The sequence below is a fragment of the Anguilla anguilla genome, chromosome 17 (genome assembly GCF_013347855.1).
Source record: "Anguilla anguilla isolate fAngAng1 chromosome 17, fAngAng1.pri, whole genome shotgun sequence".
NCBI lineage: Eukaryota > Metazoa > Chordata > Actinopteri > Anguilliformes > Anguillidae > Anguilla > Anguilla anguilla.
In genome coordinates, this window is record NC_049217.1 from 26,706,119 (window position 1) to 26,729,977 (window position 23,859).

Consider the following 23,859-nt stretch of genomic DNA (forward strand, 5'->3'; position numbering starts at 1 on the left):
AGCAGACAGGCCAACACAATAACGCCTGCAGGTGGTCACCGGGGGGTATTATTACAACATAGACAGGCCTACGGAGACTACCCAAAAAGTCCCGTGGGCTTCAAGATTCACACCTGACAGCTGACACCTGTTTCAGCAATTTCAGGGGAGGGTGTCTTGGAACCTCTTGGTCTCTTTCTTTTCTTCCCTGTAAACACCCCCCCCCCCACCCCACCCCACCCCACCCCCAACCCCATGCTCCGTCTCTCTCCCTCTCCTTCCTTCAGTTACATTTTCAATTGAAATGCATGAATATGAACAGGCTACATGCTCAATATGTTGTTCACACATAAAGGAAAGACAACAAAATAATAACATATAAATCCACTGCAATTAACTGAATCCCCACCTGAAACACTGAATTTCAATAAAATATCAAATCTTCGTCTTCCCTTTCTCTCTCTTTTTCTTCTCACTCTCAGTCAAAATTAACTGGATAGAATTTCTGCTTTATAAACACGACTTCATTGTATAGCTACTGTGCAATAAATATATCAATGATGCAATATACATGCAACAAATTATTTGCAACCCCTAAAATAAAGGCAAGTTTATGATTGTCAAGGAGATATATGAATAGAGGAAATATTGCTCAGTCACTTTAAAATAAAGAAATTTAAAATAAACTAAATTTTTTTTAAACTACTAGCAGTAAGCACAGTCAGTCTTCTTTGGCCCGGCCATGTTTTTCGGAGTCAGTCTTTTTCAACGGCTGTTTTTTCGGGGCAGTTCAAAGTTCGTACTGTGTGAAGGTATTTCTGTTTTTTTTTTTCAGTCACCACGGTCGGACAGTCTGCCGCGATGTGCCTCACCTTTACGACCAAACCGCACATTTTATTTCACGGTTTTGTTTGGTGCGGTTCATTCTAAGATCTAAATGAACATCAGATGAGAACAATGGGAGACCGTTATGTCCAGCGGTGGTGTCACAAGGCAAGCAACAGATAGGCACGCCGACAGAGGCAGCAGCCAGTCACATCGACTCTGCCCAAATTGGTAAATTGGTAAATTGACTGCATTTATATAGCGCTTTTATCCAAAGCACTTTACAATTGATGCCTCTCATTCACCCATTCACACACACACACACACACCAACGGTGAAAGGCTGCCATGCAAGGTACCAATCAGCCCGTTGGGAGCAATTAGGGGTTTTAGGTGTCTTGCTCAAGGACACTTTGACACACCCAGGGCGGGGGATCGAACCGGCAACCCTCCGACTGCCAGACAACCGCTCTTACCACCTGAGCTATGTCACCCCTAATTTGTGACCACACAATTTGTGATCCAGTGATCCATTTGTGATCCAAGATCCAGTAAAGCGAGGGTGGTCAACAGAGTCCAGCTAGGTGGGGTGTAAATCACCAAAAACATATCTACAGCACTCCAGGTTGGTCTATTCCGACCTACACTCCCGCTCAGTGGCTAACGAGATAGGAATGTAACGTCAGCTAGCTACCCAACAGTAGCTAATGACGTTGACATATTTCTCTTTGGATTAAAAGCATGTTTATATTTCTGTGACTGCATGCCTTGCTGTTGCAGAAACGTATTAAACATGGCTAGCTCGGCTACTTTTTTATTTTCCGCACTTAACTTTCGCTGCAGTGTCAGCTAATTACTCGGTCCCAGTCCTCACAATGCTGTACTTTAATGAATGAGTGAATGAGTGATACTGCTCCTCGAATTTAAAAATGCCATTTCTCTTATACGAGATGAATGACTGAAAATTATAGGTTATCAGCGGCTACACACTGGCATATGCCTGCGATGACAGGATGACCACTTTCCCGTCCTCGTAGAAGATGTCTCCCCTCGAAATTACACCTCTGCATGTTTACGTCTCAAACCACGTAGCTATTTGTTTGCATTTGAAGGTTTGAATCTTAAGCAATCTGCCCAGTGGTGAGTAGCCTGCATGTTGCTTTTAAGTACTGTAGACATACACAGGCCTGTGGCAGTGGTCAGAGATCTGCGCTGATACACCCTGAGAGGGAGCAGGCTGATGTTAGCATTAGGGCCGATCGATTTCATTTCCTGTTTTTGGGTCTTTCAGAAAATGAATTTACATTTCACTCAAAACATAGTTTTTAGTGATTCGTAAAACACTGATTAATTTGTCCATTAAACCATTCGACCTTTTGTAATTAGTGACAGTTACTGTCCTTTCTTTTTCCAAAATTGGTAATTGCCCTTTAAATCTTTTGATTAATCATGGACACCGGCTAAATTCTACCCAGCAAACCCTGAATTCTTGAATTCATCACAGAGCCCAACACACTGGGTTTCAACTGCACGATTTTCAAATTAAGCGAAACCTCGTTTTCTCAGTAAACTGCACACACATCACAGCCACATGTCTTCAAGGCCTCTGGCTCGATAACACCGCCAAATTCCAATGCAGATTTTTTTTTTATATTCATCTCACAGAAATTCCCTGCCAGCTTGTCTTTCAGTTCATTTGCAGCTTCTTCTTTTTTTTTTTTTTTTCGAGATCATGCAACCATTATTTACAATCGCGCAACCATCGCAAAAAATGCTCTGCGTTCACACGCAGGGCCAGGATCTGGCAGGCCCGCTCCAGCGTTCGCCACCCCTGCCTCGCTCCTGCCCTGAGCACAGAAGCCAGCCACTTTGTTGCCGGCGATTAAAACTCTGTTCGTTTCCGGCACGCACTGCACCAATTATGCCATACACTTACACCCCCCCCCCCCCCAGGCCAGTGTCAAAGTTTTATGAATAGACCTTTGTGGTAAACTTAATTACATGTTTTGTGGAAACATATAAAAGAAGTGGAATATAAACAGGTTGCGTTGATGGAACATGTTTGCCGGTAGTACCAAATTCCCTGCAAAGAAACAACAGTATGACATTTTATTGCATTCTTTTGTTTAACTGAAGACTTCTGAGCAAGACACATGTACTTTGCCCAGCACCACAACTGCTTTAAAGCCTCTGTTCTCTGTTACACACTGCTGTACCCACTGCTCCACACTGCTGCTCTCACCACTGCTCCATACTGCTGCTCTGACCACTGCACCAGACTCCTGCTCTGACTACTGTGCCACACTGCTGCTATGACCACTGCTCCACACTGCTGCTCTCACCACTCCACCACACTGCTGCTCTGACCACTGCTTCACACTGCTGCTATGACCACTGCTCCACAATGCTGCTCTGACCACTGTTCCACACTGCTGCTCTGACCCCTGCTCCACACTGCTGATCTGACCACTGCTCCATGCTGCTGCTCTGACCACTGCTCCATGTTGCTGCTCTGACCACTGCTCCATAATGCTGATCTGACCACTGACCCACACTGCAGCTCTGACCACTGCTGAGTTGACCTTCTCTTCTTTAGCAAACAGTGATAGGTCTTAGCATCACGGCAACCAGACAGAAACCAGGCTAACAGGGCACACTGAATGACAGCATTAAGTCCTCTCATTAAGCTCTTCTGATTCAGGCTCTGTCCCAAATTCACCCTGCCCCCCCAGCCCTGCTCATTCCAGAATTCCACAAAGCGGAGGAGTCAGGGGGAGGTGGCAGTTCAGGAGGGGAGCTGGCAAATGCCAATGCCTGCCTCGCACAAATACAGCAGGGATGACTGATACCCCCTGAAAAGGTCACAGAGATTCAGTCAGACTCTCAGCCCTTCCCACCAAACATTCGCACATACACGGGGGGGGGGGAAGAAAGAGAGAGAGAGAGAGAGAGAGAGAGAGACAGAGAGAGAGAGAGAGAGAAACAAGAAAAGAAAAAAAACCACCAAAACAAAAACATCTAAGTGCACCATGCACCACGTTCAGAACCTACTTTGTCCTTTACTCCAATAACAAAGGCTAATATGTCGCTGTGCAAGTGCAGGAAAGCTGGGAAAAAATAGAGGCTGTGCTGTATAGGAGAGCAGGGTGGAGAGAGGGACTGTTGTACAGGAGAGCAGGGTGGAGAGAGGGATTGTGTTGTAAGAGCAGGGAGGAGAGAGAGATGGAGTTGTACAGGAGAGCAGGGTGGAGAGAGGAACGGTGTTGTACAGGAGAGCAGGGTGGAGAGAGGGACTGTGTTGTACAAGAGAGCAGGGTGGAGAGAGGGACTGTGTTGTACAGGAGAGCAGGGAGGAGAGAGAGATGGTGTTGTACAGGAGAGCAGGGAGGAGAGAGGGACTGTGTTGTACAGGAAAACAGGGTGGAGAGAGGGATGGTGTTGTACAGGAGAGCAGGGAGGAGAGAGATGGTGTTGTACAGGAGAGCAGGGAGGAGAGAGGGACGGTGTTGTACAGGAAGAGAGGGAAAGCAGACAGCCTGCAGTAACCGGCTGAGTCTCAGACAGACATCAGGTACTTATTTAAACTGATGCTTCGTATCCGCTTACAACTCTCTCTGTTAGGCAACAAGAGACCGCTATAAATATGAAACAGGACCACACATTTAAACAGGGAACATATGCATGCATGCACGCGCACACACACACACACATATACACATATACACATATACACATACACACACACGGAAAATAATCCCACAATATGCATAACTACACATATTAAATTTCCTGAAAACCAGAAAGTTTCCTCAATTCACCCTCTGACCGTTTGGTACTTCTGAAGACTGCAGAGCCTTAAAATAAATCAAAAGTATAAAAGGCAACTTAGCTACAGATTGAACCTTCCCTGATGGGTCTTTCTTATTGAAATGTGTTAGTACCTCATTTCAAACCTTTCTATGTGGCAAAAGTACAGGGAGCACTATTAACTATGCCATGGACAGAATATCTCAAATAAAATAGTATTTGCAGTGAGATACAGTACACCTGTATTTAAATCACACAATATTAGCGTAGCACCATTTATGCCGTACCACTGTTCCGTAATCACAGTATCATCACGGCTACAGCCAGGCCTACACGAAAAGATAGTTTCCCCAATCAAAATGGAACCCAGAGATACCTCGCACTACTTCCTCTGCCCACTAATTGACAGTAGGCCTCCCACAACAGCTACACAAACCACGGCAATACTAAATCAAATTTTCATCACCACCGCAACCATGCCAAAGGGTGTGTTTTGTTTTGTTATGTTTTCCCACAACACCTCCTGTAAACAAAATGTCTCTTTCATTATGTCCACAGCTCACCACAACAATCTTAAACAAAGATGGGAGTGTACTGTAATTAGTGAAAAGGAAATAGAATGTTTTCCAAACTATTTACAAATAGCATAACGTCTGCGACTCTCCGGTGTCTACAATAAGTAATTCAAGTTCGCAAGTCAACAAAATGAAGAGAGCAAATCGTCATTAGTGAAGAGAGGTGGTCATAAAAAAGCAGGTTTCACTTAGGCGCACCCAAGGCCCCGATCCCAAAACGCAAAACGAGCACAGGATAGCTAGGCTAATTAAAATGAAAACACAACATGTAGGAGAACATTGAAAGTCAACGCAACGCTGACGGCGGACAACGGAAGTCCAAAGTAAACTAACGTTGCACCTCACTGCGGAAAGAAAACGAGCGTGAAATGCAATCCACCAACTTTCTTTCGGGTGTAGCCCATTTATCACAGGGAGAAGTTAATAAAAGACGCGTGACGCGGTACACTTGAGAGGAAAAGAAAACTGTTCCGTAGGCTATTCCAGACAGGCATCACAGACCTGGCGCGCGTGAGCGCGGAACCGCGTCAGCAGCAGTCGTTACAGGGAGAGCAGGTGAAGAGTGGGAATGAAAGCACTGACGACACTAATTCTATACTCTGGCAGTAACCCAGCACAGGCCTGTACCGATACACAACGTGCAGTTGATAATATGAAACATAATCTACCCATTAACTAAAAACTGACAATATTTTGCTGAAACAAAATGCATGTTATTACCAAATCCACACCCAGACATATGACATTGAGTTACGATCCTTAATGGTCAACCCAGTTAAATAAGTGTCTTGGTTTGTTTTATAAAACATGACGAAAACACAAAACATGATGAGAATACTGAAGAAGACTTGAAGTTTGTTTTATTGACATAGGCTATAACCTGCTCTTAAGATTAACCTATAGGGTCCATGTTAAACTACGCGGTCGTTCCCTGCACTTGGAACTGTACTTCCCTCTAGGGTTTTCAACACACTTGTTCCTGGTTTTGGTTATACACTTTGTTGTACGTCGCTCTGGATAAGAGCGTCTGCCAAATGCCTGTAATGTAATGTAATGTAATGTAATGCTCTTCTTTTGAAGCTGCAATTTTTCTTTCATTTCTGGGTTATGGTGATGCAATCTTTATGCAAGCCTCATCTAAGGTCTGAACAAAGTGACTCCTTATTTGAGCTCTCTTCTAATAAACTGAAAAAACAAACTAATTTAATTTCCAGTGTCTGTTTTACTCTTTGCAGTTCCAAATATTCTAAACAGGTTGTGGGAAATGTTCATTTAGCCACTCTGCTTCCTGTTCATGGAAAAAATAATAAGAAACTGCTAATTCTTGTGTCGCTCACTGGCTGAATTAACTGAAAGCCCAAAATAATTACTTAATCAAAGACTTATACAGCAGAAATATCATTAATCAATGGAACTACTGCACATTAAGGATCAGAGGTCACAGTATTGTTTGACTGAAATAATAATTCAGTCATTTTATACACACAAACACGCACGCACGCACACACACACACACAGTGGTATTCAAAAGTTTGGGCAACTTGTCAGTCAGTACTTAGTAACATCTCTCCTGGCAGAAAGTATATGCAACTGTATAATTGGATACAGTGTAAATGCTATGTAAAAAGTAAACTTGTGGTAAGTCGCTCAGGATAAGAGAGTCTGCTAAATGCCTGTAATGTAATAATGTGTATATTACAGATGAGTAATGGAGACTTGTTTAGGTCTTCTCAGTTGTGTCCATGGTTACAGAACTTGTATACACAGCTTGGTCGAATCTGCCCCCCCCCCCCCCCCCCCCCCCAATGCTGTCCGGGCCTGTCTCACAATCAAACATATAAACACTGTGCCTGCCTTACCAGAGCTAATGACACCTGGATTTACCTTCACCGAGCCAAAAACACCTGGATCTTCCTCGATACACCTTATCTGAGCTAGCATCACCTGCGATTATCTGGATCTGTTTTAGCTGAGCCAGTGCCACTTGTATCTACCTTAGTGCTGTATATCTTACCTGAGCCAACACCAGAACAAGGCTTGTAAAAAGCGCTCTAAATGATAATCTTGAATACATAAACATTTTTAGTGAGGAGGTCAGAGGAATCTCATCCCTGGAAGAAATTGAAAAAGCCCTTTTAGGCAGTAGGCTGGGTATCATTTTTCTTTCTTTTTTTCCTTTTCAGACTGGGTATGGGTACACACATTACTGAACCTGTTTTTTTTTTTAGTTGTTCCAATGACCGCAATATGCACTTGTCGCTTTGCGTGAAAGCGTCTGCTAAATAAATGTAATGTGATGTGCACACTCGCTGCACACAAACTTATGCAACTTATGCCACTTTTTTTCTTCTGTTAATAATTTTTATGTTCTGCATATCATTGTCCTCTATTTCCACTGAGGGTGACATGGGAAACAAGTGTTTTTAGTACGTTTTTACTTGTTTTACACTCCTGGGCAAAAAAATGGGCCAAGCCCAAAATAGCAAAATATTAAGCTTTTAATGGTTTTAACAACAAATCATTGGTCAGGAAATTAGCAAGAATTAAACAAATGCGCTCCTGAGACCTCCTGTGCCACCATTTGCTCGTTTACTTTTGCTGCAGTGAACTGTCTGGGGAAAAGCTAGAAACAGGAAAATTCACTTATATAGTCTTCTTGTACGCAAAGGTAAAATCATGATAATGATTAAAATGCTTGATGTAAAATTCAAACTAACACATGTACAGGAGTGTACTCTGGGACGCACTGTTGCCTGTAGTTTTTATACCCAATTAAAAAAAATTTAAAAAAAAAATCCCAATCCGCAAAGATGTACTAAAACAATGTGAATGATATTACTGAACATGCTCTGTATGACTATACTCAACACTCCCTCACCACTAGACTAAACTCGCTCTTGGCGATAATGGTATGTTCTATCGCAGTGCTATATTAGACGCTCTTTGTCCCAGTGATCATGCTACATTCTACTGCAGTGCAATATTGAACCGTATTTTTTTGTCCCAGTGATAAGGCTAAACTCCAGGTCCCAGTGATATTACTGAGCTTTCCTCCTACAACTAGTCCCTCCTGACTAAAGTAACAATGCCACACTGTTTACATACAATCAGGCCTCAGACTGAGGGATTTTCAGATCACTGAGGTCAGGAATGCAAGTGGGTTCGGAAAAGCACACAGCTCCCCAAACTCCACACATGTATCAACACGAAGCACAGCTGCCATGCACAGCAATCCACACGCACAGAACACCGTTTCGCTATTTACTGCTGTCATCCACATAGGCTAACACCATTTCATCAGTTACTATGATCATCCACATAGGCTAACACCATTTCATCAGTTACTATGATAATCCACATAGGCTAACACCATTTAATCAGTTACTATGATCATCCACATAGGCTAACACCATTTCATCAGTTACTATGATCATCCACATAGGCTAACACCATTTCATCAGTTACTATGATCATCCACACACGCACAACACCATTTCACCAGTTACGATGTATTGTAGGCTAACACTGTTTCACTATTTAATATCATCACCCACACACATAGCACACTGTAACCATGCATGATTGTGAGTGTTTGAATGCTTGGGTATTATTTTGTGTGCATGTGTGTGTGTGTACTCATGCAGTATAATACGATCAGAGGTGAAAATGCAGACATGAACTTAAAGGGCTATTTATTTATTTATTTATTTATTTTTAAGAAATGGCTGGAGATGGTGACACTTGACCACCCTGCCCCCCACCCCCACCCCCTTTTCAATCAGAAGGCAGAACTTAATTAAATCACTCCTGCCCTGACCTCTGACCTCCAGGGTCCTGGGACATAGCTGATTTGGACAACAGGAGCAGTGAGGCGGAGAGAGGGGGAACAAAAGGACCCAAAATTGGGGGGGGGGGGGGGGGGGTGAAGGTGGAGAGCCCCTCAGACCCAGTGTGTGACCTAAACTAAATTACGAGGTGGCCATTTTTATACACCTTCTATAAATTTGCTTTAGGAAATCACACCTTACAGTAATCAACACAGTCCCACATTCTGACAACCTGTCTTCAGAGATCACCCATCTAGACCCGGGTCAAATCTGCTAAAATATTTGCATATGAAAATAAATGTTTTGTATTTTCAGGGCTGCTTGTGCTGATGAAAGCTGAGCCCCTGAAACGTTTGCATGAACACCGTTTGTCCAAATGTAAAATAAATGAAATAGAACGTGGTCTACCAGCTGCCATTTTTGCTATTTCCGAAACATAAGATGTGACCTCACAGCCTATAAAAGCTCGCTGACTCATTTCCTCATCCATAAATTCAGAAAAACAGTTCTAACTGCCAAGCAGCTTATTTTCCTGATTAGTGATGCAAGTGTGGATGAAGGCTAAGCTGTGTGCACTGACACTAGGGCAGGTCTGTTATTAAAGTAGGAAATAAGGAAATTGGGGGGGGGGGGGGGTGGAGGAGGGGATTGGGGAGGTCTGCAGGGTCACCCAGTCCCATGCTCTGATCAGCCCTGAAATTCGCTTGGACCAACCGCGACTGTCAGCCCAACGGGATGGCATGTCATTGGCTGCAGCATTGCCAGGGGAGGCAGGGATTTTGGTCAGTGGGTCACATCTTGCACTGGTCACCACCTCAGTTGGTCAATTAGGGGGTCCCCCCGTCTGCCAGTACAGCAGTGGTTCCCAACCCTGGTCCTGGAGATACTACAGGTTTTCATTGTAACCCTACTTCGGCACACCTGATTCTACTGATTAGCAGCTCAAAAGAGAGCTCTAGCTGTTGAATGGGGAGCGCTTTGTTAGGGTTGGAGTGAAAACCTACAGGACAGTAGAACTCTAGCTGTTGAATGGGGAGCGCTTTGTTAGGGTTGGAGTGAAAACCTACAGGACGGTAGATCTCTAGCTGTTGAATGAGGTGCGCTTTGTTATGGTTGGAGTGAAAACCTACAGGACGGTAGAACTCTAGCTGTCGAATGAGGTGCGCTTTGTTATGGTTGGAGTGCAAACCAATAGGACAATGGATCTCCAGGAACAGGATTGGGAACCACTGCTGTACAGGTTGTGCGTGAAGTTTCCTCCTCCAGCTCAATGTCTGTCTGCGACCAACCGGTGGACTAAGGAGTGATAAGAAGCAGCACACGCTTGACTCTGCTCTCTCAGATTAACAGAGGAGGATGCAGAGCACAAGCCCATCTGGGTAGAACAAGGGGGGGGGGGGAATTAATGAGGCTAATGATGATCAATGATGATCATTGATTGGCACATAAAGGCACTGAATTTATGAGAGTACACCCCAAAAAAATGTCAAGTATTTTTTTGTACCTGGACTGATTTGAATGAACTATTCAACCCTTTGAACAGTAGGATTTTTGAGTGTTTTTTTCATAATTATAAGTCAGTGTTCTAGAACTCCATTGCTTTCAATCACCAGTGGTGATTGTTACATCAGCATTTAGAATGTTCACTTCAGAACATTCTAATAACATATTTGCAACCTTACACCTTAAAGGGTTAAAATATATAAAATTTCAGTGACACTTAATTTTTTAAAACAAATTGCTAATTACTTTCAAATATGTACGCTACAAATATCTTGTATTTGCAAATATAAAACAACATTTGAAAGTAATTGAAATTCCCTAAATGTTCCCCTTTCCCCCAAGTCTGCACTCGAAACATTCTCACACACTTTGCAAAGCTGGAAATAGCCAAGGCAAGAGTGCTACATGATCAATATTCTGATTTCGGGAGTTAGACATAGGCAGTTCTCATCACTGGGATATGGATATATTGGAACTTTACACTGCCCTACAAAGCCTAACTGCAGTAACGACACAAAGGGTAAAACTGAGAAAAATGGCTTTAAAGTGTTTTAACTGGCCAGCCGTCAAAAATGACCTCATGAATACATGTACAATTAGTGCAATATCACTTACATACCTATAACCCATTTGGCTGGCCAGTTAAAACACTTTAAAGTCATTTTTCTCAGTTTGACCCTTTGCGTAGTTACTGCAGTTATTCTTTGTAGGGCAGTATAGCTACGTGGAGCCAAACACTAAACGGCAGCTCGGTGATGACAGCTCAGCATCAAGGCCTGGCTCGACTTGCTTAAAACCACCCAGAATTCACTGTGCCCGTGCCCTAAAACTACCCATCGTTCACTCGGAATTATGAAAATTCGGAATTCAGAAAAGCTCCTCAGATCAAGTTCCTGTTGATGCAGGTTTACCGGCGCAGCGCCAGGTCCAGCCCCAGACTGATCTGTCTAAAGCAGGATGTCGTCTGCTTGAGACTGGGAAATGAAGCACTTCACGCTGACGCGGAAACACAACAACGTTTTCTGTTGGTGGAATGTGAACTTACAGTCATTTGGCCTGTTTGATTGGCATTTGGGATAAACTTGCTCTGAGTCTTTTGGCAGAGCTTACCCCAGCAGTCGTGTGGGAGACCACTTGGAATCTCCATCTTTCTTTTTTTTTTTTTACTTTCTGAATTAATTTGTTACTCAACAACAAGTGAGAGAGTGTCAGAGAGAGAGAGAGAGTGAAAGAGAGAGAGAGAGGGGGATAAAGACAGACAAAAAGAGAGAGCAAAACAGATAGAAAATATGCGTGAGTAGTGAGTGAGAGATGAAAAGAGAGAGAGAAAAAGTGTGTGTGTGTGACATACAGAGAGAGAAAGTGATATATGTATGCTTTGGCAATAATTACATTTGTATTTAATGCCAATAAAGCAACTTGAATTTAAATTGTGAGTGTGTGAAAGAGAGAGAAGAGAGAGATGGAGTGTACGTGAGAGAGAGAGAGAGAGAGAGAGAGAGAGAGAGAGAGAGAGAGAGAGAGAGAGAGAGAAAGAGAGAGAGAGAGAGAGTGAACAGGTTGCTCCTGCTGCAGTCTGGGAGCAGTGAAAACAGAGCTGCAGGTCCTTACAAGCTGTGAGAAATAATGTACAAATATGCGATCCTCAAAATCACCGAAAGCTCCCCTTTATTAGGGGAAAGAAAAACTGTGTAGCATTGGAGGCACAATACTGTACTCAGCCACACGCTACTGCCAGATATCGTATCTCTAGCAGCACTGGGGCAGTACTCTAAAAGGTATGTTCATTCTACCTCTTACCCTTTTAGATTAGTATTCTACGGTACAAATATGACCCAGCAAGGGAACATTAACACAGATCGTACCTATGAGAACAAAAACAGACCCCTTTTGTACCCCTTTTTCTGACGGTACACAAACTGAGGGTCAGTGAATGACTCTTCATTAATCATTATTTCACCATTTTCATTTGGATGTGTCATCAGTTATTTATAGTTACTTTATGGGATTAATTTGATAAGTAATGTTATTCTGTCTTATTTTTCATTGTATGTAAAGCTGTAAATTCACCTATCGTTCGGCAACATAGAAAATAAGAGAACGAGAGAGAGAGAGAGAAAGAGGTGGCTTTTGAGGGAACGGATATTAGCTCATCAGGTTTTTATGGTGTATATTTGCTAAAGTTATCATAGCATAGTAAATCCATCCGTCGTGTGGTTTGGAATCTCAGAATGCATGTGCGTGCGTGCGTGCGTGCGTGCATGCGTGCGTGCGTGCGTGCGTGCGCATAGTTTTAACATGCAGCAGTTCACATTCCTCTCTTTCAACAGTTTGTTCTGCTGTTGTTTGCTCACTGTATGAGGGCCAGACTGTCCTACTGACCAGAGCTCACCCTGCTGTTCCTCATGCACACTGTCTCTACACTATACTACATGCACAGTCTCTACACTACATTACATACACACTGTCTCTACACTACACTACATGCACTCTGTCTCTATACTACACTACATGCACACTGTCTCTACACTACACTACATGCACACTACACGACATGCACACTGTCTCTACACTATACTACATGCACACTGCCTCTACACCACATCCACTGTAAGGCCTGGCTGCAGTGAGCATGCGGGTTGCAGTGACTTTACACCGTAAGGCCTGGTTGCAGTAAGCATGCAGGTTGCAGTGAGTTTGCACTGTAAAGCCTGGGTTGCAGTGAGCATGCAGGTCGCAGTGACTTTGCACCGTAAGGCCTGGTTGCAGTGAGCATGCAGGTCGCAGTGACTTTGCACCGTAAGGCCTGGTTGCAGTGAGCATGCAGGTTGCAGTGAGTTTGCACCGTCAGGTCTGGCTGCAGTGAGCATGCAGGTCGCAGTGACTTTGCACCGTAAGGCCTGGTTGCAGTGAGCATGCAGGTTGCAGTGAGTTTGCACCGTCAGGTCTGGTTGCAGTGAGCATGCAGGTCGCAGTGACTTTGCACCGTAAGGCCTGGTTGCAGTAAGCATGCAGGTTGCAGTGCGTTTGCACCGTCAGGTCTGGCTGCAGTGAGCATGCAGGTTGCAGTGAGTTTGCACCGTCAGGTCTGGCTGCAGTGAGCATGCAGGTTGCAGTGAGTTTGCACCGTCAGGTCTGGCTGCAGTGAGCATGCAGGTTGCAGTGAGTTTGCACTGTAAGGCTGAAAAGCAGACTCCCTCAGAGAGTGTAACTAAGGCTGTGATTGGCTAGCTGAGGAGGCAGCGGGGCGGACGGCGGTCACTTCTGGAGGCCAGATGTTCATTAAAGGTGTCCGAGAGGGCACTGAGCATCGTGTGTATTTAAAGACCGCTGCAGTATTCTTAATCCTGACAGAACGTGAGTGAGCGCCGAACGTCACCCTGAGAAAGGAGAACCATCTGGCTGACGCACCTCTGCAGCCTTCCCTGCCCCCCCCCCCCCCCCTCCTCCGTCGCCCTCCAGTCCGTTCGGTCCCCCGCTCTTACATTTATTTCTGTTTTCGCCTAATTTGTCAGCGGATCAAAGGCGAGCGAGCGTTCCCGCGCTCCGATACGGAGTCTCAGCGAGACCCGCGCAGCGGCGGCGCACCCCCTGGCGAACCCCCCCCCCCCCCCGCCCGCCCCCCGCCCGCCCCCAACCACCCTGCTGGAGGAGGGGAGCCAGGGGGAGTCAGCAGATGAAAAGCAAACACACCCCCTCATACCGCCCCCCCCCCCCCCCCCCCTCCCCAGCCTTCCGGAGCGTCTGAACAAGAACAAGAAAAGAATTAAAGAACAGAGGGAAAGAGAGGAGACAAGGGATCATGAAGTCTGAATGAGAGAATGCTTTTTATGTGTGAGTGTGTGTGTGTGTGTGTGCGTGTGTGTGTGTCTGTGGGTGTGTGTGCCACGTGACTGTGTACCACGTGTATGTGTGTATGTGTGTGTGTGTGTGTGTGCACCATGTGTATGTATACGTGTGTGCGCCACGTGTATGTGTGTGTGCCACATGTGGGTGTGTGTGTGTGTTTGCCATTGTGTGAGCTTTAGTGTGCATGCCATGTATGTGTGTGTGTGTGCATATGTGTGTCTGTCTGGCCCTTTTTCTTCAAACTTATCTTTCTCACGCGTTGCATACAAACATACACACATGCACACACACACACACACACACACACAAACAGTGCAGGGCATGCTGGGGTGGTGTGTGGGCGTTTGGAGCTCTGAAGCTCAGTTTGACACATGGATGAAAGGAACAAAAAAAGCTGGGTAGGACAGGAGGAACGGTCAAGCATGCTAATGTAACCCTCACTGTACACACTCCCCACTATAAACCCCACACTATAACCCCCACACTGCACTCCCCACTGTAACCCCCACACTGCACTCCCCACTGTAAACCCCACACTATAACCCCCACACTGCACTCCCCACTGTAAACCCCACACTATAACCCCCACACTGCACTCCCCACTGTAAACCCCACACTATAACCCCCACACTGCACTCCCCACTGTAAACCCCACACTGCAACCCACACTGCACTCCCCACTGTAAGCCCCACACTGCACTACCCACTGTAAACCCCACACTGCACTCCCCACTGTAACCCACACTGCACTCCCCACTATAAACCCCACACTGTAACCTCCACACTGCACTCCCCACTGTAAACCCCACACTATAACCCCCACACTGCACTCCCCACTGTAAACCCCACACTATAACCCCCACACTGCACTCCCCACTGTAAACCCCACACTGCAACCCACACTGCACTCCCCACTGTAACCCCCACACTGCACTCCCCACTGTAAACCCCACACTGCAACCCACACTGCACTCCCCACTGTAACCTCCACACTGCACTCCCCACTGTAAGCCCCACACTGCACTCCACACTGCAACCCACACTGCACTCCCCACTATAAACCCCACACTGCAACCCACACTGCACTCCCCAATGTAAACCCCACACTGCACTCACCACTATAAACCCCACACTGTAACCTCCACACTGCACTCCCCACTATAAACCCCACACTGTAACCCCCACACTGCACTCCCCACTGTAAACCCCACACTGCACTCTCCACTGTAAACCCCACACTGTATCCAGCATGATTACCCTTAAACTGCACCTCACACTGCACCCACCACGCACCCAGCAGAGCACACTGCAGCCTGCAGTGTTCTCAGGCACCCTGACACTGTCTCTGAGTCGCCGTAGGATTCCCAGAGGTCATATTCCTGTACAGCCTTGCCTGCTGGAGACGCATTCCTAATAACTTCACTTATCGTGTTTCAAACACCGAGTACCAGCGAGGCAGACATACATATCTGCAATGTTTCAGCCGGGCCCCAAGGGGGTGCTAATCTTTACACGATCCAACCCAGAACCCTGTGAACTCCTCCTCCTTTAAAATATAGCATAGCCAGTGCATTGCCCTGAAGAGCTCCCTTCGATTCATGGGGAGGGGGGGGGGGGGGGGGGGGTTGTGGGGAACTCTGATTATATCATCGGTGTGCTGTAGTACTTCTTCACAAACGCACCTGCCTGGTTAAAAGAACTGCCTGCACATAGATGTGCCATTGGATGTGATTTGGTTTTCGGAGAATTCTAACCCTTTTTTTTGGAATGGTTTTTGGAATTTCTGAGAGTATCCCCCCCCCAAAAAAAAAAAATTAAATCAAGCACGTGGTACCTGGATTTATTTGAATAATTTAACCTTTTGAAGATTAGGTTTTTTGGAATGATTTTTCAAAAGTCACCATTCTCTGACTCCATTGCTTTCAATTACCAGTAGTGATTGTGACATTGGCATAAGAATGTTCAGTAAAGAACATTCTAATCACATATTTGTGACCTTACACCTTAAATGGTTTAAGTTGCATTCTTACGCCAAAGGGGTGACATTTGAGCGGAGTGTTTCCGACCTCAGTGAAGTATGGCTCTCACTGAACACTGCAACATGCAGCTGCAATAGTGCAACCTTACAGAACACTTCAAACAAGATCATTACATCACTTTACAAGAACACAATCTCCAACCAGCACATGCAGGAGCTTGTGCGAATTGATGACATTGCCCAGCTCCTAAACCAGGTGCCAAACTGTCTAACTCTTGCAAATTAGTTTCAGGTACAGTAAGAAAACCTACTAGTCTACCTTAATTAAATGTTGTGCAGTCTTTTGGTATGCAAGGACATTACTTAAATCCATAATTGCAGCAAAACCTTTAACCAAAATAAATATACAGTAGAGTATGAGAAAACTTGTGCCAAAGTATTAAAGTCCTAAAGCGGGGTTTAAGTGCACAATGCTGAAGAAACTGAAATGGTGTGCTAAACCACCAAGGATACGGAAAATGAACTGCTGGTCATCGCAGTCACTGAAATGGCACTGCTAATTACTACAGTCACTGAAATGGCACTGCTAATTACTACAGTCACTGAAATGGCACTGCTAATTACTACAGTCACTGAAATGGCACTGCTAATTACTACAGTGACTGAAATGGCACTGCTAATTACTACAGTCACTGAAATGGCACTGCTAATTACTACAGTGACTGAAATGGCACTGCTAATTACTACAGTCACTGAAATGGCACTGCTAATTACTACAGTGACTGAAATGGCACTGCTAATTACTACAGTCACTGAAATGGCACTGCTAATTACTACAGTGACTGAAATGGCACTGCTAATTACTACAGTCACTGAAATGGCACTGCTAATTACTACAGTCACTGAAATTGGGTTGTAAATAACCACTGACACGAAAGTGCAGAATCACAGAGCCTCGCGTTTAAAGTTCGGTATTTCACAGCAAGATGAGGTGCTGGCTCTCTTCCTGACCTTTGACCTCGCCACTTGCCTAAGTCCACCAACAAATCCATAAGCACCACAGCTGGCGGAGATGAGTAAGCTTGAGCCGGCGTTCGACCGAACGGACTGGTCTAGGACCTGGGGGGGTCGGCAGTTCCTCAATCTGTGCCACACACCCCCACAGCGGAAGCACACGCAAGGCAGTGGCGTGACCTTCCGCACACAGGCCACACACAGGCCGCACGCACCAATCGGAGCAAAAGCAAATTCACATCCCTCGCTCGCCAGAACAGGTTGGGTAAAACTGCGGGTGCATAGCGTGTCAACCTGGAGGAACTACTGCGACAGTAACCCAACTTAACCCCGCCCCATCCCCCCTCCACCAATGCCCCTGATGAGACTGGGCACACTGTGTCCCTACACTGTAGACCCATGCTCTGCTTAAGGAGGCATAGCCTGGCCTCGAACCTGCAACAATCGTGCAGTGTCTGTGCTCACGTTAGAGGAGCTTTGTTTGGATCGAGCCACTTGAGCGTTCATTCACTGCTGATGAGGTAATTAAGCAGGGACCAGCCAGGATTGAAATCATTTTACTCCATAGCTTAAGTGCTCCTGTCATTGCCCTGCTGTGTACATGGTGGGGGCACCGTACGAGTGGTGTCTACGGGGGTATCTACGCCCTGAGCCGACCAGAGGAGGATGGGTTTTCCCCCTTGAGCCTGGTTCCTTTCCAAGGTTTCCTCTCATCTGCCACAGGGAGTTTTTCCTTGGCACTTGTTGCTTTAGGCTTGTTCCTGTGGCGGGCGTTTAGGCCAGGGGTTGTCTGTGAAGCGCTTTTTTTTTTTGTTGACAATTCCTGTGAAATACGACATATAAATAAAATTTGATTGACGGATTGATTGAGTGCGCTGCTACACAATGAGATCAGGCAGGAAGTGCTTGTGGCGCTCTAAAGTGTGTGTGTGTGGGGGGGGGGGGGGGGGCAGTGGTGTATCTGTAAATGTGTTTGTGTTACGCGGTCCCGTTCTCCCGCCCTGTTTGGTTTTTGAAGTTGAAAGAGGGGGTCCCGCTGGCCTGCACAGAGGAGCTGGACGCGGGTGCAGAGAAAAAAAAAAAAAAGATGGCCCCCTCAAATCTGACTCGATATTAACTCTTAAGAGGGATCGCAACGAGAGACGTCGCCAGCCCGGTTGCTGTGGCAACAGTTGCCCATGTCCCAACTGCAGCACGTTCGCAGGGTGATGAGAGGTAGCATTGCAGAGTCTGTATGGTACGTATGTGGTGCAGTGGATCAGTATGCACTGCTATTGCTAAAACAACACATCTTTTTTTAATGTAATCTTGACACTGCATATAGTGTGTTTTTTATTTGCAATCAGGCTATTTTTAGAGATCTCAGCACTTCGCTGCATGTAGATACTTTGGCTTGGAAGAAGATACGTACTGTAGATCAAAAGGACTGCTGCATTTTGCAGGTGCTAGTTTGTGTTTGTGCTGTTTTAATTTAAAAAAAAAAAAAAACTAAATTATTGTTTAAAAGCCTGTTGTTGTAATTTCAGGCACAGTGCTGCCAAATACCGATGTACAAGGGAAGGGTAATATGGGCTCTGATACATGCAAGAGACTTTCCAGAAAAAGACTCAACAACCCACACCAAGTTGGGAAAATTTGAGTTTGCCTGTGAAGTAGGCTTCCTTATTGAATCATGGGAGTGGTTTCCCACAGGACAGCATAGACATGAACATGCTCTCAGGCTGATTGACACGTTATGATGTCATTGCATTCTGAAGTTTTTTTTTAAAAATTGGAAATAAACCACATATAAAAAATTTCTTACATGACTTATAAAGTTAACCAACTACCGCTATAGGTATTTCAAGAAGTTCTGCTCTCCATCAAAAAAAAAAAAACTTGACCTGCGTGTGGTTCCAACCCTTTGCCGTCCGCCAGTGTTTGTCCATTTACCGTTTTCACAAGCCAACGTGAAACCGTTTCACAGCAAACCGACAACGGGTCGCGAGCACACAGTGGCATGACATCACAGATTCGCAGCGTCCCTCAGAATCCTTGGCGCATTTTTTTTCTGCCATCCATCAGCAGGGTCCTGATGGAATCTGCCTTTGCGCCAGAGACTGTGGGGAGACACAGCTATGTGGAACGAGTCGGATCGCTTGAGGCGTCCTTCTGTAAAGTGGCGTTTAGTGTGCGTATGAGCGGGAACGCGTGTGCTTGCGTGCGTGCGTGCGTGCGGAAGGTCCGAATAACAAATATCATAACGTTTAGCCTACTAAAGTTGCATTTCAAAACGACAATTTCTCCTTAAAGCGACCAGGGACCAAACAATCGTGTCCACAAATAAATAGTAAAAATAAACGAATATTTAAGCATTAAAGTATAAGTACCCAAATTTGTGTGCGGGGGGGGGGTCTAATCAGGATTATCATAAATCACCACGTGTGCAATACTTAGTTCAGCCTGACACAGTGCGACTTCTAATTCTTGCTGGTAACTCTGTTGTGACTGGTAATATCATTCATTAGTTTTAAAACTGAATTTCACTATTGCAATCCAATCAACTGTTATACAAAAAAGTAAGAAACCAAACAACATCAGCAAGGTGAGTAACTATGACTCTTATGAGAAAAATTAATCAGTGCTCCCACTCTGGGATTCGGAAAGCGCATTAACGCCAGTGCTCGCAGACTAATCCAGACCTGAAGCTACTCCTTGAACAAGTTTAAACCAGCAGTATCGCTAGCCTGACCATGACAAAAGATTGTCTTTGACGGCACAGGTCGTCAGATACCGCAAAATTTGTGGTGAAAAAAAAATGCAACACTGAGAATACACATAATATAAATTGGCTGTTCAATAAATATTTAATTACTTCAGATGAGTCAGTTGTAAAATTACATTTGTTATAAATTGTAAATTGGGGAAACGTGCTTCTCATGGGAAAGACAATTAAAATGCAATCGCAATAAATGAAAAATACATAATGGAAATCATTCTTTCAACCCCCGGTTTGTGCGCGAGACATTATAATTTACGGACAGGTTGTTTTGGATAAGTGATAATTTACCAGCTCTTGTCGTCGTCGCCATCGCGTGAAGAGTGATGAGGAGAAGCAGCCGTAATCTTCCGTTCCACCAGTCCATCTTTCGGAGGAAAAAGCACCGTCCGCCTCGCTCTGCTTGGACACACTCACTTTGTGGTCGGAGAGAAACTTTTCAGCTCTTGAACTCAGCTGCCATGCGTGGGAGAGGGAGGCAGAACCTGCACCGCGCGCGCTTGCAAACCCGGATTGAGGGATCCCCTGGGCGAAAAGCTTCTTGCTGCAAGTTTTTTTTTTTTTGGTTAAAAGATCCTCACCCTCTCATTCAGTGTCCCCCTATCTCATACTCTCTCTCCCTCCCTCCCTCCTCTCTCTTTTCCCCTCCCTCCCTCGCTCTCTCTCTCTCTCTCTCTCTCTCTCTCTTCCCTCCCCTCCCCTGGGACGGTATCTCGCCACTTGGGGTAACAGATGAGAAACGGTGCCTCCAGAGGACAGATGTCATAAATCACGCGCTGCTTTCTGGCGAGTGCTCCGGTACACCTTTATAACGGCCCTGTCTAGGTAGCTACTGCATCCCTGATTATAGACCGGAGCTGCGAAATTTGCTCCCGGGTCCTCCAATTCTTTTTTTCTTTTTTTCCAATCGTGTCTGATAACGTGGAGCTTTCTATACTTTCGTTTTTGTATGTGAGAACTGGACTCTTGCCCGAATTGAAATGTTAATAATGCCATAACGTTAATAACGATATGCCGATATATTAACCCATCCATTTACTATGAATGTGTGAAACTAGGCACATTGATATGATAATATCCAGTTATTCATGACAATATCCCTGGAATTACCAGTTTTCAGAGACATGGGTAATCCCAGGATGTCTGTCGCTGGTACAGACATGAGTGTTTAGCAAAATGTGGCCTGACCTAGGTAATTTTGTCTGATAGGGTTTATAACGAACTGTGTTTCACATTGCTACAGCTGCATTCCATGTGTTTTTATACTGTTAAAACATGCACTACAATAAAGCAATTTTTTTCCATCAATATAAATGTTAATTATTTTATAGCCTATATGAATCAAGGAAATGAACCCAGGCATTTGCACTGTGAGAGAGCACTGAGACAGGCATATGTACCAAAGCACAGACACAGATAAATACACGGAGTGACGAAACAGCACAGACTCAGAAAAGACTCAGCACAGACTCAATGACAGCACAGACTCAGACTTCACAGACTCAGACAATGACTTAGCACAGATGCAGAGACAGCACAGACTCAATGACAGCACAGACTCAGAAAAGACTCAGCACAGACACAGAGACAGCACAGACTCAGACAATGACTCAGCACAGACTCAATGACAGCACAGACTCAGAAAAGACTCAGCACAGACGCAGAGACAGCACAATCTCAGACAATGACTCAGCACAGATGCAGAGACAGCACAGACTCAGAAAAGACTCAGCACAGACACAGAGACAGCACAGACTCAGAAAAGACTCAGCACAGATGCAGAGACAGCAGACTCAGAAAAGACTCAGCACAGACACAGAGACAGCACAGACTCAGACAATGACTCAGCACAGACTCAGTGACAGCACAGACTCAGACAATGACTCAGCACAGACTCAGACAGCAGAGACTCAAAAGCACCCAGTACAGACACATAGACCTCTGTGTGTAAACAGAGCATGAGCGGTTGAAGCGTCTGCAGGGTCTCTTGAAGAGAAGAGTGATGAATACACACAGCAGGGATTACAGCGCTCTCCGACACGCCAAAGGGCGCTATCCCAGAGTTCTCTGGGGCAGATGAGGTTATCTCTCACAGCACTCTTTCATCTCATTCCAGTTTCGATGTCCTTCCAATGTTTTTGGGCGATTTCAAGCGGCAGGCTGATGTTGTTGTTATGGCTGGAAGCACTCTCTCTCTCTCTCTCTCTCTCTCACACACAGCACTCAACAGCGAACAGAACCGAAGGCACCCGCTGACTTTGGATCAGCGTTCACAATGACACAACCAGGGGTTCAACTGTCAGCAGCAAACCTCCACAGAGACACAACCAGGGGTTCAACTGTCAGCAGCAAACCTCCACAGAGACACAACCAGGGGTTCAACTGTCAGAAGAAAATGGCACCGAGACAGAACCACATATCAACAGTCAACAGCAACCTCCACCAAAACACAACAGGGCTTTAACAGTCAGAAACAGTCTCCACAGAGACACAACTGTGGTTAAACCTTCTGGAACCTTCGGGAATAGGTTCCCATGCGATTTTGTAATGTGCAGACAGGATCAGGTTCAAGGAAGGAGATCTGAGCACAACATGGGGGACCAGAGCTGCTCAGAGAGGCGTCTGGGGGTTAAGATGAGACAATCCTGATGAAAAGCTCCTCTAATTAAAGAATTAACGAAGCTGACATCACCGTGGCCCACGCCACAGAGAGCCCTTTGTGTCCGAGCCAAGGAGTGCTCTGTGACTCTTACAAAAAAAATCAACCAACCATCACAGACAGATAAACCAGAATCAATCTGAACCCAAATGAAACACAATTTTCACTCTTTCATCCCGTGACGAACAGAACTCCGAGCTTTCAGTTCTCATCTGAAATCTGAAATGCCACAATGTCAACTTACAGGAGGCATTCGTATTTATTAACCGTCTAGAATCAATGGCATTCAAGCAAGTTTACACTCTTTTTCTGTTTCTTTCTACTGTTCACTCAAGCACACATATGAACACATGCACACACAAACACAAACACACACAAACACAAACACAACACAAACACATGCACACACACACATCCAGATTTACCGATGACTGCTGAGACGGAATCAGAGAGAGGGTTAGAGAGAGAAACTAAGTTCCAGAAACATGCAAATTATTTGGCGGATTGCGGCTTATCCCTCGGGTAAACAGGAGCGCCCCCCCCCCCCCCTCCCCCCCGCCCCCCCCCAGCCCCCCCTCCCCAGTACACACTAAGCTGCCCAGAGTCCGCAGCGCATTCCTGGCAGGTTTTAGCAGATAGTTACCAAGAGCACAGTGCACTGTGAGAAATACCCCAACTCAGCTTCCCCTCATCACTTATACCACAGCCTAACTCTGTGACCCTGTCACCAGCACATAACCCTGTCGCCACCACATAACCCTGTCACCACCACATAACCCTGTCACCAGCACATAACCCTGTCACCACCACATAACCCTGTCACCACCACATAACCCTGTCACCACAACATAACCCTATCACCATCACATAACCCTGTCACCAGCACATAACCCTGTCACCACAACATAACCCTGTCACCACCACATAACCCTGGCACCACAACATAACCCTATCACCATCACATAACCCTGTCACCACCACATAACCCTGTCATCATAACATAACCCTCTCACCACCACATAACAGTCTCACCCTGTCCCCACAACATAACCCTCTCACCACAACATTACCCTGTCACCACCACAT

The 23,859-nt window shown here is 45.5% G+C and overlaps 1 protein-coding gene across 3 annotated transcripts in view; it reads right to left on the minus strand.

Moving 5' to 3' along the window:
- Positions 1-20,702, minus strand: part of col5a3a (collagen, type V, alpha 3a) — a 75,864-nt gene extending 55,162 nt beyond the window's left edge. The window contains exon 1 of one of the 3 annotated variants that reach the window (XM_035397546.1): positions 20,406-20,702. In XM_035397546.1, the coding sequence (XP_035253437.1) occupies positions 20,406-20,481 (76 nt within the window). In that variant the 5' untranslated portion in view covers positions 20,482-20,702. Of the gene's footprint in view, positions 1-5,532; positions 5,740-20,405 lie in introns of those variants that run through there. The other 2 variants (XM_035397548.1, XM_035397547.1) reach the window with 2 other exon arrangements.
- Between the last annotated feature and the right edge of the window lie 3,157 nt (positions 20,703-23,859).